General features: G+C 36.6%; 1 protein-coding gene across 1 annotated transcript in view; it reads right to left on the bottom strand.

Annotated features, from left to right (window-relative positions):
- LOC306852538 (enhancer of polycomb homolog 1-like) overlaps positions 1-19,116 on the bottom strand; it is a 29,972-nt gene that overhangs the window by 9,274 nt on the left and 1,582 nt on the right. The window contains exons 2-7 of the mRNA XM_079389443.1: positions 8,591-8,750; positions 3,664-3,809; positions 2,691-2,897; positions 1,402-1,550; positions 813-960; positions 318-476 (exon numbers count right to left, since the gene is read on the bottom strand). Coding sequence (XP_079245569.1) covers positions 318-476; positions 813-960; positions 1,402-1,550; positions 2,691-2,897; positions 3,664-3,809; positions 8,591-8,750 — 969 coding nt within the window. The remainder of the gene's footprint in view (positions 1-317; positions 477-812; positions 961-1,401; positions 1,551-2,690; positions 2,898-3,663; positions 3,810-8,590; positions 8,751-19,116) is intronic.

Raw genomic sequence — 19,116 nt, 5'->3', positions numbered from 1 at the left:
CAGTCAAATAAGTAATGGTGGTTAAAATTCAGCTTTGCTTCACAGGAATAAAAAACATAAAAATATCGAAAATTATTACTTTATAATATTGCGAAATGTTGATACATTTTTAGTTTACTGTATTTTGATCACGTAAACACAGCATTGGTAAGTATAAGAGACTGATATAGTAGCTATGGGATTCTCAAACTTTTGAATGATATTGTAGCTCTGCCCCCAAATTAAGCCATTGATTAAGCCAGTTTAGGTGTTATAATTAAAAACTTTGCCTTTAAACAGTGATTACATCCAGTCAAGCAAATGCCCTGCATGTGTACCTGTGAAAAGGGCTCGTCATCAGAGCTGGGGAAGTCGTACTGGTTGAGGTCTTTGGGGTTAAACAGGGAGGAGCCAGTATGCAATGGGGCGGAGAGTGGTGCGATTTTGGGCTTCTTCTCGTACTTCCTCTTTGTTCTGACCACCTCTGTCTTTTCAGGCTGAAAGAAAGAGATTCATGTTCTTATATGTACTGTATCTTCCAGAATAAAAGTCGTGTTTATCACCTGAAATATTACTAATTTTCAAAGCATTATATGATGTAATAAATGACTAGCATGCAAAACGTGTGCGACTTGTGATTTTTTGAATGAAATGCAATTTTGACTCAGTTTGATTTATTTTCCAGAAAACATGGAATATTCACAACCCACTTTACTGCCACAATGTGAAGGATTGATGAAAAAGAAAAACATGCAAATAAATTGTTCCCAATAAGATCAGGAACACACAGTAGTATTGTAAGCTGTGATTATTATATGATATGATGTACCCACCCTGGTCTTGTAGTCTTTGAAGTCTATGTGGTCCTGGTGGCGGTACTGACTGCTGCTGGAGAAGGGTATTATGGGAATCTTGTAAACCGGTTTTGCCATAGCAAGTGCTTCTGCCATCACCTCTGAACCAAAGTCCGGCATGGCGTTCCTGAAGCAAAAGAGTGGACATTTTTAAAAGCAGCAGTAACTGGTCTTCACAAATATTTTTATTTTAATCTCATTGAAAGGTATATTTATGTATACACACAAATTACCCAACATATCATAGAGAATAAAGATGACAAATTAATAATGGAGCTTGATCACGTGGCCTTTAGAACAAGGTGAACCATAATTGCTCATTTAGCCATATAAAACAAGCCCCTTAATTAGGGTATGCAATGATGCCTAAGCCAATTAAAAATACACGATCCGTTCTCAATATGCATGAACGCGCACACAGTAAAACACAATTACAGAAGCAATTAAGAAAATTCTGGAGTCAAGCAGGTTATGCAATATTGCAAAGCAAAATTAAGCTGGATAGTTTATATTCATTATAACAAACACATGCATTGACAAAAACTCTTTTGAAAGCGAGTCTACATACCTCTTCTCCACTACCTCCAGTGTGAGATGAAGCAGCTCTCTTTTGCTTTTTTCTCGTTTCTTGATCATCTCCAGGATAGTGACGGCTCGACTCAGGTCCCTTCTTAGTTTGAGCATCTTTTCATAGGACGCCTCGTCATTCTTACGGTTCTGGGGAACCATGAACGATACCATTAGTGAACTTCATTATTACTTAACCAACATTTAGCAGTCAGGATAAAAAGCCTTAATGACACAATATAAGAACAAAGGGAGACCAGAACTTTGTTTTTGATTTATAACACTAACTTGTATGTTGGACTGCAGTTGTAACAAAAAAAATTGCTGTTAGCATTTTTTTACTTTAATTTCAATCCACATCAAAATACGTTATTGTGCACATTAAAATGTGCATCATAAATTTCATATTTTTCAATTGAGAAAAACATGCATAATATTTTAAAGCAATTAATCTGGTAAACAGAAATAGGACGCGGTATAGACTCAAACGTTTATCTCTTTGTAAATACCATGGACCTTTGTTTTCATGATTATTCAAATGCTACTCTGGCACCCTTTTTTTAAAAGCATAAACTGAACAATGTTATTTGTAATTTAATGAAACTCCCTCCCTCCCCTTTTATCTTTCATGCCTGACAAACATTTTAAAATGAGCAAAGGAAAGATTCCTAATTATCCACCATAAGACTACCACAATTAGACCCTGACATTAATGAACTATGAAAACGTAATGAACGTTATTTTTCAGTTCAGTGATGCTCAAATCTAAAAGTCATTTAATAACACTACAGTTTGTTGGGCAGCAAAGACCACACAGAAGGACAATCATCAACTAAACAGCTGATTGTTTAAGTCAAACTCCTGCAAGTCATAATGAGACAAACTTCAAAACAAAGTTAAAGAGCTAAGCCTGGCAGAACTTTAGCTTGATGAACAAGAGGGTTTGTAAATGCATTGTTTTCATTGTCATTTAACTAGTTATTTCTAAGCTTGCAGTAAAACAAACCATCAAAACAATATTAATAGGCTGCCTGGAATTGTTTGTACTATGAAAACATACTCAGGCATACTCTAATAAATCCAATCCAATCAAAATATTGCTTATTAGTATGGTCTAGTTAGTAGATGCCATAATTACAAAATTGTGTGGACTTCAGGAGGGGAAGGAAGGGTTCAAAAGTGTTGAAAACAGACACTTTTAAGGCTGACAGATCGAGTTGCTTTCATCTATCCAGGCTGTTATAGGAAAACCACATCCATACGGCCATGGCTCTGACCAGAATTGCTCACCTTTCTCGTCTGCATCTTCTCGGTCCTGCGCCTGAAGGCCACATAGGAGTCATTGGTACTGGAACCATCCCGCTTTTCCTGCTTGATGGTTGGGATGAGGGATCCGTTTTTGCACAGTTTCCGCTTCCTGCTCCAGTATTCAAACACCTCCCTGATCAGATCATCGTCCTCCTTCAGTAAAAGCTTCGCTTCCTGTAGGGTCACCAGCTGTGGTACAGAAAGAAATGGTAAACAAACAACAAAGCGATTATTATTATTATTAATAATAATAATAATAGCAAAAATAAATATATAAAAATAGACCAATTAATATAAACTAGTTTAAAAAATTTTTTTTGAAAGTTTCTTATCCACACCAAGGATATTATTATTATTACACTTTAAAATAATTTTTCTATTTGAATATATTGCAAAATGCATTTTATTCCAGCAGTTACAGCTGAATTTTCAGCATCATTACTCCAGTCTTCAGTGTCACATGATCCTTCAGAAATAATTCTAATATGCTCATTTGCTGCGCAAGAAACATTTATTATTAACAACTGAAAACTGTATGAAGCAGCACTATGAAGTGCTGCTTCATATTTGTGCAAACCATGATGAATTTTTTTAGAATTATTAGATGAAGACAGAGCATGAAGAACAGCATTTATTTGAAATAGAAACCTTTTCTAACTTTATAAATCTCTCTACTGTCAAAGTAAAGATATACTATCAAGGTACTGTCAATGGTCCATCAGCATTGGCTGACAGCTGTTCATCTTTTAACTGCATCAGTCAATCACCAATTTAAACTTTATAACTCTAGGTTTGTGAGATTTAAGGATTCCACACAGTGACATCCTGAATTCGGAGAGAAAAGTTTAGCAGATTCACTTCAGCGTTCAATTTAAAGTTTGAGAGCATCACTGACTGAAATCCCAGGTTTTTTACTCTGCGGTTCACATTGCAAGCGGTGAATCTTTTTAATAACCTGCTGTCCGCTGCCTTTCTCCAATCTGTCAATCATCTCCTCGAACTGCAGGGCCTCCACCTCCAGCTTCTTTTTCAATTTATTCACAAAAGCCTCATCCTCCGAGTCCAGATCGTAGTCAGGCTGCTCCGTATCCAGACTGAAAGCTGTGGAAAGAAGCGGTGGAGGTTAAACACACTTGAAGAAAGCTTAGGACTCCTTTCAGATATTAGTTTTTCATTTAGAAGTTTGCAGCAAGACCCAGTATGTGACAGTTCAGAGAGTAGACCAGATCTGAAGCACAGACTGTAAAAAAGATGAACGACGCGTTTCCACTTCCTTCCACTACAGAAAAGTGAAATCAAAACATTCTTAGTATGGCTGCTGTCATATTGCAAAAATGGAGCCTCATTTGGAGCCCGAGTCTGCACAGTAGTGATTGTGAGGTGGAGCCGCTGAATCAAAGTCCCTTTTGTGTATGTGACGAATAAAAATCTTGAATCATCCGGGGACTTTTGACATACTCTTTTCAACATACTATGCTTTGGGACACACTTATTGTAATCTTACATACTATTTAGGATGATAGTATGAACATTGGGACGCAGGGTAGATCTGAAGTGCCAAAACTTTATGCAATGACGTCATAAATATGCAAATTAATGTGTGACGTCACCTGCCGCCACAAGTCTCACAAAATCCTGAGGGAAACACCGTAGTGCATGACACTCATCATTACTGGTCGACCGCAAAACTCCATACCGATAGTTTCCAGGTTGTAGCCATTGCTGGAGAGGCTGAGAAATATCGGTCAACCTCTACACAAAACTACATTTACCAGAACTACATTAAAAAATAAATAAAAATAAAATAAAAACATTAGCATTAAATATAAAAAAAAAGTTAGTCTTGAAGCAAAGCATCTGGCAAAAAAATAATAATTTCTAAATGATCTTCTGGTACAACCTTTCACAGACGCCATTCAATTTTCTAAATGGGCTGCCACTTTGTAGCATTATAGTCTATTATTATGGTAGCATCGATTTCAGATTTACCAGCTTCTAAAATGGCACAAAACTTATTTTTTGTCCAAAATAAACCCCATTTAGGAGACCTTTCAGACACAGTCTGGTGCATACTGGAGCTTAAGAACAATAAATCAATGAAAACTCACTTGAGTGAGTGATGTGAAAACACACATCTTGTCCATCATGTGTATTTCAGAGATCCCAAGAGATGTCTCTTAAACACTTCCCCATTTCAACAGTGTTCCCACTACAGTTTCCAGTGCCTCATTCTCACTTCCACCCTCCCCTTCCCCTCTCATCTGGGGGGTGTGTGTGAGTGTGAGAGAGAGCTTGTTCAGAGGCTCTTTGACAGCAGGACACCTCCTGCTCCTATTACAGACACCCCAGAGGCCGCCAGACTCACTTAAACTCAACCAGTCACTCTCTGGACCCCTACTACACACACACACACACACACAGACCAAGGAAACAGCCAAGAAATGACATGTCATGGCAGTTAAATATTAACTACCCCACACAGCGAACCTATACATTTCACAACACTGAACCAGACTAAGAGGTTTCTACAAACACAGTACACGTCAGAGTGTTTCCCACGGACTTTGTGGCGGCATTATACCACTATATATAATATATACAAATAGGGGTGGGCGATATGGGAAAAATATCATATCACGATTTTTTATAGAAATATCACGATTCACGATTTTTATCACGATTCTTTGTTAGTTTTACTATTTTGGTTTTACAAGTTGTCTGAGCATTACAGCCAAACTAGAAAGACAAAGATGCATGGCAGATATTTAGGCCAAAGTGGGCGAAGATAAAAAATCTTTGTCATTATTTTATTTTTCTTATTAAAAAATAAGAACAAAGATACACATTACAAATACACATAATATACAAATAAAACAAACAGTGCTTTATTTTCAGGTACAATAGGTGTATTTAGCAGAGCATTCAATGAAATTGAATGAACAAATATAAAAATAAAACACTAGATAGACTGATTCCTAAAGCAACTGTATTAAAGTTTTTCAGTCAAGAATAGTGAGTGATTTTTCTCTTTTGCGTTTTGTTGTTTTGTTAACGTTAAATGAATAGTTCCCCCACAAATTAATATTCTGTCATCTGTCTGTCAATTCTGTCATAACGTTGTATTTTTATATCATCATTTACTCAAAAGTCGTTTTAAACCTGAATGAGTTTCTTTCTTCTGCTGAACATAAATGCTATTTTGAAGAAGGTGGAAAACCAAACAGTTGCTGGTCCTCAGTGACTTCCATAGGATTTTTCTTTCCTACTATCAAAGTCAATGTGGACCAGCAACTGTTTGGTTTTCCACTGAGTAAATAATGACAGAAATTAAATTTTAGGGTGAACTATCCCTTTAATGACAGTCGACAACATGTTTAGTGTCCTGTCCCTTTAAGAGCTGCACGCATCTAATATACAGGCACGCATCCGTTTCTCTCTTAACTATTTACTTTCATTTTAGAGATAACCAACTTAGTCTGTATGTAAACCTTGTGTGTTTTGACAGTATTAGCGCAAAAGATAACTTAGTTGAGTAATCAGGCACTGTTAGACAGGCGTTTTAGTGCGCGTGCTTCAGGTGTATGCGCTCAGAACAAGCGCACGTCAGACCAGCGCGCGAATGAAACATTTAACCAGCAAGGCTTGTATGCAAATAATGTACTTTTGCGATCGCGAATAAGTGCAGTGTCCTGTCAGAGTAACTCTACTGCTGTATGTCGTGTTGTACAGTATATAGAGACGGAGGCGCCAGAACTGTATTTGACATAATGTGCGCGGTAGCGCGATACTACGATATTTCTTCAAAAGCAGATCGTGGAGACATTTTTATCGTCCACGATCAAAAATCGTCATATCGCACACCCCTATATACAAATATAAGTTTTGATTTTAAAAATGCATCAGTGTGCTGATTAACTGAGCAATACATCTGCTTATAGCGTTTGTTAATGTTAATTAACAAAAATACACCTGTTCATTGTTTTTTTCATGTCAGCTCAGGTTCATTAAATAATATTAGGAGGTAAAAGTTGATTTTCAAAATGTATTAGTACATGCTGAAATTAACATTAACTATGATTAATTAATGCTTTAGAAGAATTTTTCATTCTTCATTCACATTAACTAAATGTAGTTAACCAAGGTTAACAAAGTTCATTGCAAAATCATTTTATTTTATTAATTCGTTATTTTAATTAAATTTTATTATCTTATTTTTTAAAGAAATAAAACCATTACATAAATTAGAAAAAAAATAAATAAATAAATACAAAACAAAAATATAAAAGCAAAGAATTATTTGCTGGAATTTCAAAATTTCTCTGCCTATAAAAAAAAAAAAAAAAAAAAAAAAAAAAAAAAAAATCACAATAAAAACATATGCAAGTGAAACTCAAACAACAAACATTAAGCCAAATAAAAGTAAAAACCAATCAATTTATTGTGAACTACAATAAAAAAAAAAAAAAAAATACTAAATGAAATTAAGAATAGCAGCTTGACCATCACTGATTAAATTAATGTGCATGATTTAAATAAAGCACATTAAAAACACAACTTGAGTAACATGTACTAGAGGTCTTCACGGGTCCACTTGGATCCGAAAACCCGAGGTCTGACCCGAGACCCGAACGGGTTCAGGTCCAAAACTTCTACGAGTGCCTCGGACACAGATCAGGTTCGGTATTAGCAGCCTCGGGTCCCGGGTAATTAAAATAAATGTGCTTTTCCCAAATGGACCCGATTAGACCCGAATTCTTTTGAACTATCCCGGATGCGTAGCCTACTTGTGCGTTCATGTTAGGTCATTTTTGAGAAACGCACAAAAAAGGAACATATGTTTGTAACCTCAGAAATCCATCTTATAGATATGAGATCCATCAGGAAATCCACTCACTTCATTACGCTGCGTTTCAATGCAAGGCTTTTCTTTTCTTGTGCGCAGAAACCCTTCACCAGAGATGAGGTAAATAACATTGCAGTCAAAACTAGCAAAATCCATGATTAACCTATAGATTTAATTTGTATGAAACTAATCACGTTTATATTTCAAATCCACTGGTTACAATTGAAAGCCAAACTCAGAAATAACATGTATCCATCAGGCAGGCAAAAATATAAAGTAATAGGCTAATAAATAAGTAAATAAACTGAATGAAAGTAATGGAGCAGTGGCCAAATCAGTCAGCAGGACCCTGGGAATGTTTACGTTCGGGTCCAGTCGTGTGCGAAAATAAATGCGGTCGGGTCAGACTCTGGTCTAATTTCATCGGGTCTGTCTCAGGTCATCTTTTAAAAATATTATTTATGCACGTCAGGTAAGACGTGATTCGGGTTGGCTAAGGATTTTAGGACCTAACATGTACCTCAGTGGGGGAGGGAGGGAGAGAGAGCTAAACAGATTTATTTAGGCCATGGATACTCAAATCTGGCTCGTGAGATCCACTTTCCTGCAGAGTTTAGCTCTAACCCGAACCAAAAACAAACAGCCAGCAAGAAATATTTACGGCCTGTATTTTCACAAATCACCAGCAACTGGCAGATGATGCTCAAAAAGATGGACAGAATGGTCCATGCATTCAAATAAACATACTACATCTTTGAAGGAAAGGGGCGTTCTGGGGACATCTTCACAACCAGATGAAGTCAAAGCACCCAAATGTATAGGACGTGGCAGATGGCGCAGCCCGCAATCCACAAACACTCACGAAGAACAAAAAAAACAACAAGACACCTGCTGTTCAGGAACTGGTGGACAGATGTCGGTAATAAAGGCTTCAATCACTTTAATTCAAACACTCCAATACCTGTCCTCCATAACAACCCTACCTAAAAACACTGCTTCATTAAAGGAAAAACTCCCTCGTTAAGATTTGTGTACTTACGCTGTATGTGAATAAGCTGCTTTGGCATCTTGAAGTCTCCGGGGTAGAGCGAGTCATAGTAGGTGATGTTGCTCTTGGCCTCTGGGACGGGAATCACCATGTTATCCCTCTTCTCTCCATACACCTGCTGGGCGGAAATCGCCCTCTGGAGATGGTGTTCCTATTGCAGCCATAAAGAAAGTGACATATGCTTCAGTAAACATATCCATACACAAAATTTGAATCATGCTGTACCAAAAAGCAGAGTCTTACAGGGATAGTTCACCCAAAAATTATGAGTTTCTTTCTTCCGTTGAACACAAAAGATGAGATTTTGAAGAATGTTGGGAAACAAACAGCTGCCAACTCTGACTTCCAATGGAATGGGAAAAAATACTATACAAATCAATGGCTACCAGCAAATGTTTGGTTACCAACATTCTTCAAAATATCTTGTGTGTCCAATAGGCTTGCTGCGATAGACTGTGTTGGCGGTGATAAGCCGCAACACCGGTTACGTCACTTGCACCGTCGTTTTGATTTTTTTATAGTAATAAAAATAATTTAGTTCAGTTAGAGGACACTACAATTAAAACTGAACGTGCAGCGCACCAAACGAACGACAGTCACGCATCACAGATCAGATTTAATTTATCACACGTCGAGTCGAGCTGACTGACAAGAAGAGTGAGGTGAAAAAGACAATGGCGGAAGAGTTTCAAAACGAAATGTAAAAGCGCCCGTTTTAAAAATATTTTGGATTGGACTGCTGACTTGTCATTAATCTACGTAATAATGGAAGTTTTTTTAAACATTCGTTTCTCATTTATTTGGTTCCACAGTATTTACTGATTTTTATTTTATTTAAACTATTTTTTTGTCATTATTTTGCATCAAGGTGTATGCCGTCCGTGCCTCCAAGCTTTATTTGTTTTGCTAATAAACGTTCTACGTTTCATAATTATTCGTTCCTCATTCTTTACTGATTTTGTATACCTATTTAAACTTTGTGCAAGTTATTTGTTATTTTATATTATGCATAGCATGGTGCATTTTTACTCGTTTTGTTAAAAAGTTCTGTTCTACGTTGTATTTTGCTGTTGGTTGAATTAAATTCGAGCAATTGATGTGAAAGTAAAATGCACGGTGCTTTTATAAGCTATTTAAGCAAAGGAAAGTGCGGTAAAGAGAGAAAACTCAAACTAAAAACAAACAACCGCTTGATACGCAAGCAAATTTAAAAGTGAAAGTAAAACGCTCACGGTGCTTTTTCAAACTACGCTATTTAAAAGAGAAGGAAAGTGAGGGAAAGTGGGAACATTTCCTCACCGTCACAACCCTAGTGTCCAACGGAAGAAACTCATACAGGTTTGGAGGGGGGAGTAAATAATTTTTCATTCTGGAGTGAACCATCCATTTAAAATAAGGTACAAGTGACTATTTTGTTGCATTGTGTATATTAGCATTACTATATTAGCCAATTAATTTGGAATTTTGTAATACAACAAACTGAAAAAGAAAATGAACAATATTTAGATCAAAATTTTGCAATATTCTCAACTGTTGTTTATAAACACTTTGCAAATTGTATCAATCCATCCATATTCTAAACTGCTTTATCCTCAATTGCATCCAATAAATCGTTAAGATTCAAATCAAAAGAAATCGCTTGCGAATAGAACGTCAAGAATAACAGAACAACTGATGTTCAGGCCATTTGTCAAGATATTTACAAAACACTTGACAACGTGCAGAAGCCGCTTAGGATAGAATTCAAAATATCAATGTTTTGATTGTCATTACGACTGTTGCTTGATTGCAAACAATGGATGGCATCATATTTTCCACAAATGCTGCAAGCCTTGGCTAATTTTCTCCCAGAAGCCCAATTTCTGCAATAACCAGTGCTGAAGAGGCAATGCGAGAGTCCCTCCACAAAGCCAATTTTTTCTTTGAGTCACCTCACACCTGATTATTACGACAAAAACCGCACTGCATTTACAATTACACAACACTTTTGTGCTTTTCTTAACCTGCCCTGTGAATCTGTAATATAGACCAGACCACAAAACAGAGGAGCTGTGGTTTCAGAGAGAACACAGAAACCATTTTAATGACCTGAAACTGTTTTCAAAAACCTCCTCAAATAAGTAGGCTCCATAAACAGGCTGTTTAAAACAAAACCAACCAACTCTAAAAGACATAAAAGAGAGCACAGCATCCAAAAATACACCATGATGGGAAATGAAAAGCCTGAAATCAGCATAAAGCGTAATTAAACTCGAAAACGCCAGTTCGGCTGACGTCATGCACCCTAGGAGCTCATCTGAAATGATTACACTTGGCATAAGGAAATAATAATAAAAAAAAACATTACTCATGATAGCCTGAAAGCATTTCACCAGAGGAGCTCAAACAAACTCGGGAGATAAAGTCTGTGATGTAATAGCAATAAGAAAGCCAAAAAACATTTATTTACTTAAATATATTAAGATTGTCTTGCCAGCCATCGTTAAAAACTAACTTTCAATATAGTTCATTAGAGTCCAAACTCTCTCTCTGAAACACACACACACACACACACACCTCGTCTTGAATGACTCAGCTGCGAGCCCTCACTCAAAGGTCTTACGCAAGGAGGCAATTATCAGCAGACAAAAGCCAGACTTCCTTTGGCACGGTCCTTTGAATAACCTTCGGATTGCAAATGCTCCCCCCACCGAGGGTGACCCCATCAATGACCTCAGAGGATCATAAATACAAACAGATGAGGGGAGAGAGAACAAAATCACAAAAAAAGCTTTGAAAGTAAAAAACGACCTCCAAGTATCTCCAACCAAGATCTCTTGTGACCAAATCCTGAATTAGGAATTTAAATGATCATATTTTGTATTCTTCAAACTACATGTTTTTAAATAAAATCACACCCTTTTTTGTGTCTTGGCATCATTGTCAATAATCGCAGGATGCACAGCTCAATATAACATGTTAGCGTGAAAACGTGACCAACATATCAGATCAAGATAAACAGTGATATAAATATTTTTTAATAGAAATTCAAGCTTTTTTTTTTTAACTATGTAGAAATGTGCATTTGATACTCTAGCAAAGGCGAAAAAAAACTGTGCATTGATCAAAAGTGAATAATTAACTGTAAAACAATAAAACTTGCTAAAAATTTTAATTGTATTTATTTACGGTCACGTCAAGTGACTACTACACAGAGAACTGAGCACACAAGAACGTTAAATTACTAAATATTAACTTGAAAATTCAGGGGGTAGCTTACTTCAAATAAATATTTTAGGTCACAAGGAGTTCGGCTGACAATAAGATTTGGGAATATGACTAATCTTATTTGATCTGTTTTGAAAGATTGAAGTTGACATCTGAGCATTACGTAACATTTTAATAATGCATTATAAATGACATGTTTGAAGGCGTTTGCGATGGTTTCATGACATTTCAGTTAAATTGCAACAAGGCGATAGAAACTACAAATCCCAGTCTGCAAAACAATACACTTTCTAATAATATTATGATATAATCCATAGAGCAGAATCTCTCTACTAACACATTTCTACCACTGCCTAACACCATTACTTCTACAGAAACAACTCAGCATGAAACTCAAATCCACAAACCCTGGATTATCAAATCACTGTACATATATGAGCGCCTGTTGGTCTGGCTGATCCAGGATCAACTGAACTAACTAACTACTAATGTGTCATTTAATACATGCATTTTTCCAAAGCAACTTGCTGAACACTTTAGCAACTCGAGGTGAAAGTCAACATGTTTCAGCATTCACAGCCCATTTTACTTCCATGATGTAATGCATTTCAGAAGGTAACAATATATCCAAAAAGAAAAATAAATGGGCTCGAGCACAAGGTTGTGTGTTGTCTTTGGATGTTGTCTAAAAGAAGAAAAAAAAAAAAACTAAATTTGCTCTTAATGAAACATTCACATATAATCAAGGACATAAGATAGTTAAACATTGTAATAAGCATGCTTTGGAAACCTTTGGAAAAATAAAAAACAAACAGCCTATACATTACAGAGCAGGGACTTTTTCATGCATGATAATAGGGCTGTGCATTGCCAACAAAGTCATGATATGATACATATCACTATATGGGACTACACTGAATTTCACCTTAGAATTGAGTAAAACAGCCGTTTATTAAACACTGAATACTAGGACCATTGCTAACTATTGACAGAACAGGTAGTTGACCTCTGCATTATGAAGGGCCTCCATAACTGTAACAGTACAATGTAATGGTGTACGTTTCGTGTTAACATTGGGCAGGTAAAATATTCTGATTGTTTGCATTTAATTTTCAAGCCCATAAATAATAATGCACTAGTTCTAATAAATATATAGTGTAATTTACACAAATATATTATTAAAATCATCTTTACATTGCTGGTAGGCTATCATTGTACAAATTAACACACGGTTTAAAAAAAACTAAAAATTAGAAGCAGTCTCTTCTAAACTAATGCGCCGTCTTCACTGTAGCTCACGCACACACATTCAGCCAAACTTCTCAGCGTTGCCCCGTTTTAGCAATAATCTCAACAAGGAATTGGTAACATCGTTTATGAAGCAATTAAAGCCACCGCTTCACTGTTAATAGAGAAACGAGGCAAAAACGGAGGTAATTCATTCATAGTCTCTCTCTCTCGTAAATGAACACTTGATAACTTTTCTGAGAATAGATTATTAAAGTACAGATGGCTAAACTGCAAGTTTACCAGTGTTTTCAGAAAGCCAGTGCTTTTATCCACAGTGGAGAGAGAGCGTGTGCACATGGCTGCCAGGTTGACAAAAATAAGTAACACACTTGGCAGATATTTCCGTTTTGCACAAGTGTGAAGCTCTGATTGGGGATTAGATCTTATATCAGGCAACCCCAGTTCGGTTCCTCTGCGGCTCGATTAAACCTAGTTATTGCCTGTATATTATACTCTATTAATTTTTCTTTTTTAGAAACCTTGCACTTTTTCGATGACTGCGTTTTAAACACGATACTCATATCGTCAAATACCTATGATACATCGTCATATTGATGTATCGAACACAGCCCTACCTGATAATATCTAGAGTGTAGGAAGCTGAAATAACGTAAAGACACCATGCACATGCATTGTGTCATGCATAATACAATTTACAGGAGGCGCGCATGCATGTGTACATATATATACATACATATATATACACATGCATATATATATATACACACACACACACAAATGCAGAAAGCATTAATATTAATCAAAAGTGACAGTGAAGACATTTATTAGTAGAACTTTTTTTTATGTTTTAACTTTTTTAAATGCATCTCCGTTTCGACAGTAATATTAAGCAGCACTTACTGCTTAACACTGATAAGAAATGTTTCTTGAGCAGCAAATCAGCATATTAGAATGATTTCTGAAGGATCATGTGACACTGAAGACTGGAGTAATGATGCTGAAAATTTGGTGAGCATAAGAGACTTCACAAGCAACAAAAAAAGAATCTTCCTGACAAAATTTTAATAAAATGCTGAGATGAAAACAAGTATTCACACAGTGCTTCATTCATAAACACATTCACAAACGAACTGACTATTACCAGTTAAGGAATTAAAACTGTTGCTCAGCCAACCACACCTGATAATCTCAAATCAGCCAATATATCGTTACAGACTAGAGGAGGCTTTACTGATCTTCATTTCAAGATCCTGATCTAATTTAAATAATAATTTAAAATTAATGATCCAATCAAAAGAAATAAAGTAATAGTCTGTTGTCCTTCCAAGAAAGATCCCCTCAGGCCAGAGCTCAAAGCTTCATTTACACACAGCATTAAAAACTGTATCATTTATCACCCTCACATCAAACTGCATTAGAAACATTCTCTTTCCTTATCAGCAAATATTCCCACTGCTGTTTGAAGCAATGCTGATCCGACAGAACATCCCGAGTCATTCACACAGTCCTCAGGGGTGGGGGGGTGGGGTGCAGGTCAAATTTGTCTGGAATGCTGCCATGACCACTAACCTAGACTACACTCTGGAATGCCGTTGGAAGGAAACTCATGTCTCGGAGGACCATCTTGCTGGATTTACTGCATTTGCCAACAACCCTGCAACCGTCTAAACAATAACTACAGATCACAGAAAATGATGCATCATGCTTGGCAACCATGACGAATTAATAAATGTGAATAAAAAGAAATTTATCACGATTAAACAGGCTTTTTTCCAATTCCATTTGTTGCTATTAGAGGCACTTGAGTTACGCAAAAAAAGTTACTTAAAATATTTCTTAAAGGGATAGTTCACCCAAAAAAATATTCTGCCATTTATTCGCACTCAAACATATAAATACAAAAATATACATACAAGGGCTGTCAAAATTCATTTTAACGGCACTAATTTTATGAACTCGATTAACAGTGCCCATTTTCTGTTTGACTCGTGGCCTAGCCCGTAGTTGAAGAAATGGATGGAGACGCTGACAGTGTTGCCAACTTAGCAACTTTGTTTTTTTAAAGGGCAAAGCGACCAATCTTTAGAGTTTGCCCAAACCTTATTTAGTTTGAGACTCGATGGTACTGCCGCACGAGGTCTCTCTTTCCCGCTGTGCACACACCTCTCTCTCCAGCGAGCGGCTGAAAGTAACAGCACTTTCAGTTAAAACACATGTTGCTTCTCTAATTTTACATGCAAGTATAGCCGAAATCACAGCACAGCTTTTGTCTTCATCTTATGTGTAGCATATTTGATTTTATCAGACGACGGCTCGATTATAAATCAGGATTTTTGTGCACATTAACATCTTGGAAGGGAGCACTATGTAGTCTTAATGGGTCGTGTTTCAGAACACAGTATTTGGGCACAGAGAGGCAAACAAATGTAATAATGCTATGACGTTTCAAGCTAATTCGTGTATGTTTTGCACGATGACATGATTCAGTGACCTTAGAGCTGATCTGCGCATCACTGCACATCTGCGGAGCTGATCGTGGCCGCTCTATGAACATTTATTTATAAAACAAAATATCTTCTTTGGCCATATTAGTCTACTCAATAGCATTAAAAGAGGCTTTACTCCTTTTAAACTATCTGCAACTTCCCGATCCGGCAGAACACACACAGACATACACACAAATGAAATCGTCTGCCTAATGAAAAAATGCATTTAATAAAAAACAAAAATGTGGTTATCGCCGCATCATTTATGATTTATTTTATCCGCCCGCAAATAATCAGAATGCATTTTTTTATTACCCGACCCGTGGATTATCCGCAACGCCAGTGGATATAACCGTGATCAAACTACTCCCTTTTGTTCTTTCAGTAGTTTAAATGTCTCATAGTCTTATACTGGACGGTATTAAACCTAATGAGTTACACCAGACTTCTCCATATTGGAGTTTAAATGCTTTATTTGTTTGGTCCTCTCTCTAACATTGGACAATCAAAACGTTCTCATCTTGAGCAGAAAAGATAACAGTTTCAAAGTTTAAATTCCAGCCCAGCCATCTAACAACAATTATATATGTTCTTAGCCTACAGATTAATAATGCTAAATGTAGATAAGAAACGTCTTATCTATCGGTTATAGATAGATAAATAGTAAGAAAAATAACTATTTGCAGCATTGTTTTTTCTGCTGTATTTTAGTGAAAGTAATCTATAATTTTGTTGTTAAAATAATAACGGCTGAACTTGGCGCTGGAGAGTGAAAACGCACGGAACTGAAAGGGCTTGAATAAAGCGCATTTAGCTTTAGATAAACATACGAGGATATAGCGCTGAAAGATAGTTTACCATAAACGACCCCGAGCGCTTGTTATGTGATCCGCTTCGCTGTTTTGATGTGCTGCTCACTTAAAGCGGTGCTGTCGTTACGGCTCGTCTTCAGAACACAATTTAAGATATTTTGGATGAAAACTGGGAGGCTTGTGACGGTCCCATTGACTGCCAAGTAATTAACACTGTCAAGGCCCAGAAAAGTAGAAAAAGCATCGCCAGGACAGTCCATCTGCCATAAGTGGTTCAATCTGAATTTTATGAAACGATGAGAATACTTTGTACGCAAAGAAAATAAAAACTTTTTTCCAACAATTCGTATCCTCTCTCGTCTCTCCGCGTCACCGTTAAGGGTGGAACGGTTCAACTTTTTCACGGTTCGGTTTGTATCGCGGTTTTGGTATGGTTCGGTATGTTTAGGGAAAAACTATACTGTCAAATAAAAATAATCTAACTACAAGCAACAGCACAAATAAATACAATAGAGTAAAGATACAAATATTTTTTTTTTAGGTAGGTCTAGCATTAGTTTTTAGGTACAGAAATTGAATAATTAAATGTAAAACAGCATTGAATATTTGACTGTATAAATTAAAGATTAATCTTTATTAAAGTTACACAAGCGATTTATTTGTTGTTGCTGCTTGATTAATATTAAGAAAGTGCTGTCACTTTAACTGATCCAGTGCACTGATATTGTACATTCAGCCAGCTATGTCTGCTATAGGATACTTACCAAGACGGGCATAATTTTGACATTTTCTGTGAATTTGTCCATTCAAACACAATACTTCAGAGAGAGCTTAATATTTGCGCACTTCTGATGAGCGCACGCACAAATCTTCAAGCTCGCGTCCTCTGGCTCTTAAATGTTTAAACTAGCAAAGCTTACATGAGTTTAGTTTAAACACACATCAACATGTGCTGCTCAGGTCTCACCTGTGCGTTATCAGCGGGTGATGATGGAATAAATGCTCATATTCCAGCATACGGCACTCGCCATGAACAAGAGTGAATGGTTTGTCCATTCTTAAATAGTTTTCCGAAGAGGAACGAAGCTTTTACGGGTTTGGAACGACATGGGGGTAAGTGATTAATAACACAATTTTCATTTTGGGGTGGAGCAACCCTTTAACATTTTAACAAATTGTTGCCTAATATTTCACAATGTTACCGTTTAAATTTTTTTTTTTTTTATCAAATAGCCTAAATGCAGCCTTAGTGACCATAAGAAAATGTTCGACCCTTACTTAAAACTTGAGCAGAATTTATTTTTATTTCCATAATTTAAAATGTCAAATCCACATTGTGCCGTTTAAGCAAATGTGTGCATTACAACATTCGTGTACAGTAAATTTGCAGAACTTTGGAGATCAATATTTGCCCTATACATGAAGTATAACCTCTAAAATTGGAATCAGTGCTCATAAATCTTCTCACAATCTAACCCTATATCAGTTAAATAAAACACTAACGCAACTGGAATTTACAAACAGCCAATATAAATTAATTTCCCATGCTCATTTTAAAGCTATTTTGCACAATGTTTTTAGAAGATTCAAAGGAACTCAACCATTTACTTGGTAACCTTTGAAAATGCAGCATATCAGTACACTTGCTAATAAAAGCATAATTATAGGTATTTGTGGGCACAGAGAGTTCTCACGCTGTTCAGAGAGGACGTCTTGCACTTAATTTCACCTCTCAGTACCCAGTTTTCTTCTCTTAAGAGAATTCATGACAAGCAAAGACAACAGGGCAGATACAAAAATAGCCACAAAAGACATATGCAACATATCCAAATAGAGCTTGAGTCAGTGCTTGAAAAAGATCAATGGGGAGCTAAAACTTTTGACCCTTGAATTAAACCAGCCATTACAGATGACAAAACGCTTAACCACCGGGAGAAAACCTCTCCCAAACAAACTACCCACAACCTAGTCGTTTTCTGTCAGAGAAATTTGACTCAACATTTGAACAAATTCAATCTTAAACTGAAAGAAAACATGGCCGGCAGCCATCAAATACAACACAAATGACACCAAAACGACTTGGTTTCCCATTTTTTTCTCTCTCCAAGAATCACTGGGGCCTGTTAAAAATAGAGCCGGAGGTCATAGGTTTACGGAGCCATTTGGTGGTAAAAGTAGTAACTGATATTTATAAGATGGTCACACTTAAACGAGGCTTCTCTCCGACAAGAGGACACGAGTGAAGACTCCACACCCTTAAAATTCACCTCAAGCATGCATGCTTCATCCTTCTCAGGCTCACCTTGAATTTCTATTAATAAATCTTGCATAAATTTAATTCAAAAGTCCAAACACTTCATCCATTTTTAATAATATAACGGGCTCAAACAGTAAACAAGCACCACTCATGAACCTCCACAAGAGACACTTGACATGCTGCTGTCATTGACCATGTTTACGCACATTTTCTAAAGTTCTGGTAAAACTAATAAAGATACATCAAATCTATAAAGAGCAATCTCTTCTGGAATTATTTACATTTATGCATTTAGCAGACGCTTTTATCCAAAGCGACTTACATTGCATTTATTTTATCAGCTCTTGCTTTCCCTGGGAATCGAACCCATGACATTGGTGTTGCTAGCACCATGCTCTACTTATTAAAGATGTTCACTCATTAACATCCTTTAGCGCAGTGGTTCCCAATCCTGGAGAACCCCCACACTGCACGTTTTTGACGTCTCTCTTATCTAACAGACAC

This window comes from Barbus barbus (assembly GCF_936440315.1).
Source record: "Barbus barbus genome assembly, chromosome: 32".
In the NCBI taxonomy this organism is placed as follows: domain Eukaryota; kingdom Metazoa; phylum Chordata; class Actinopteri; order Cypriniformes; family Cyprinidae; genus Barbus; species Barbus barbus.
Note: the sequence above shows the minus strand (reverse complement) of the source record. Positions and strands in the feature narration are given on the sequence as shown.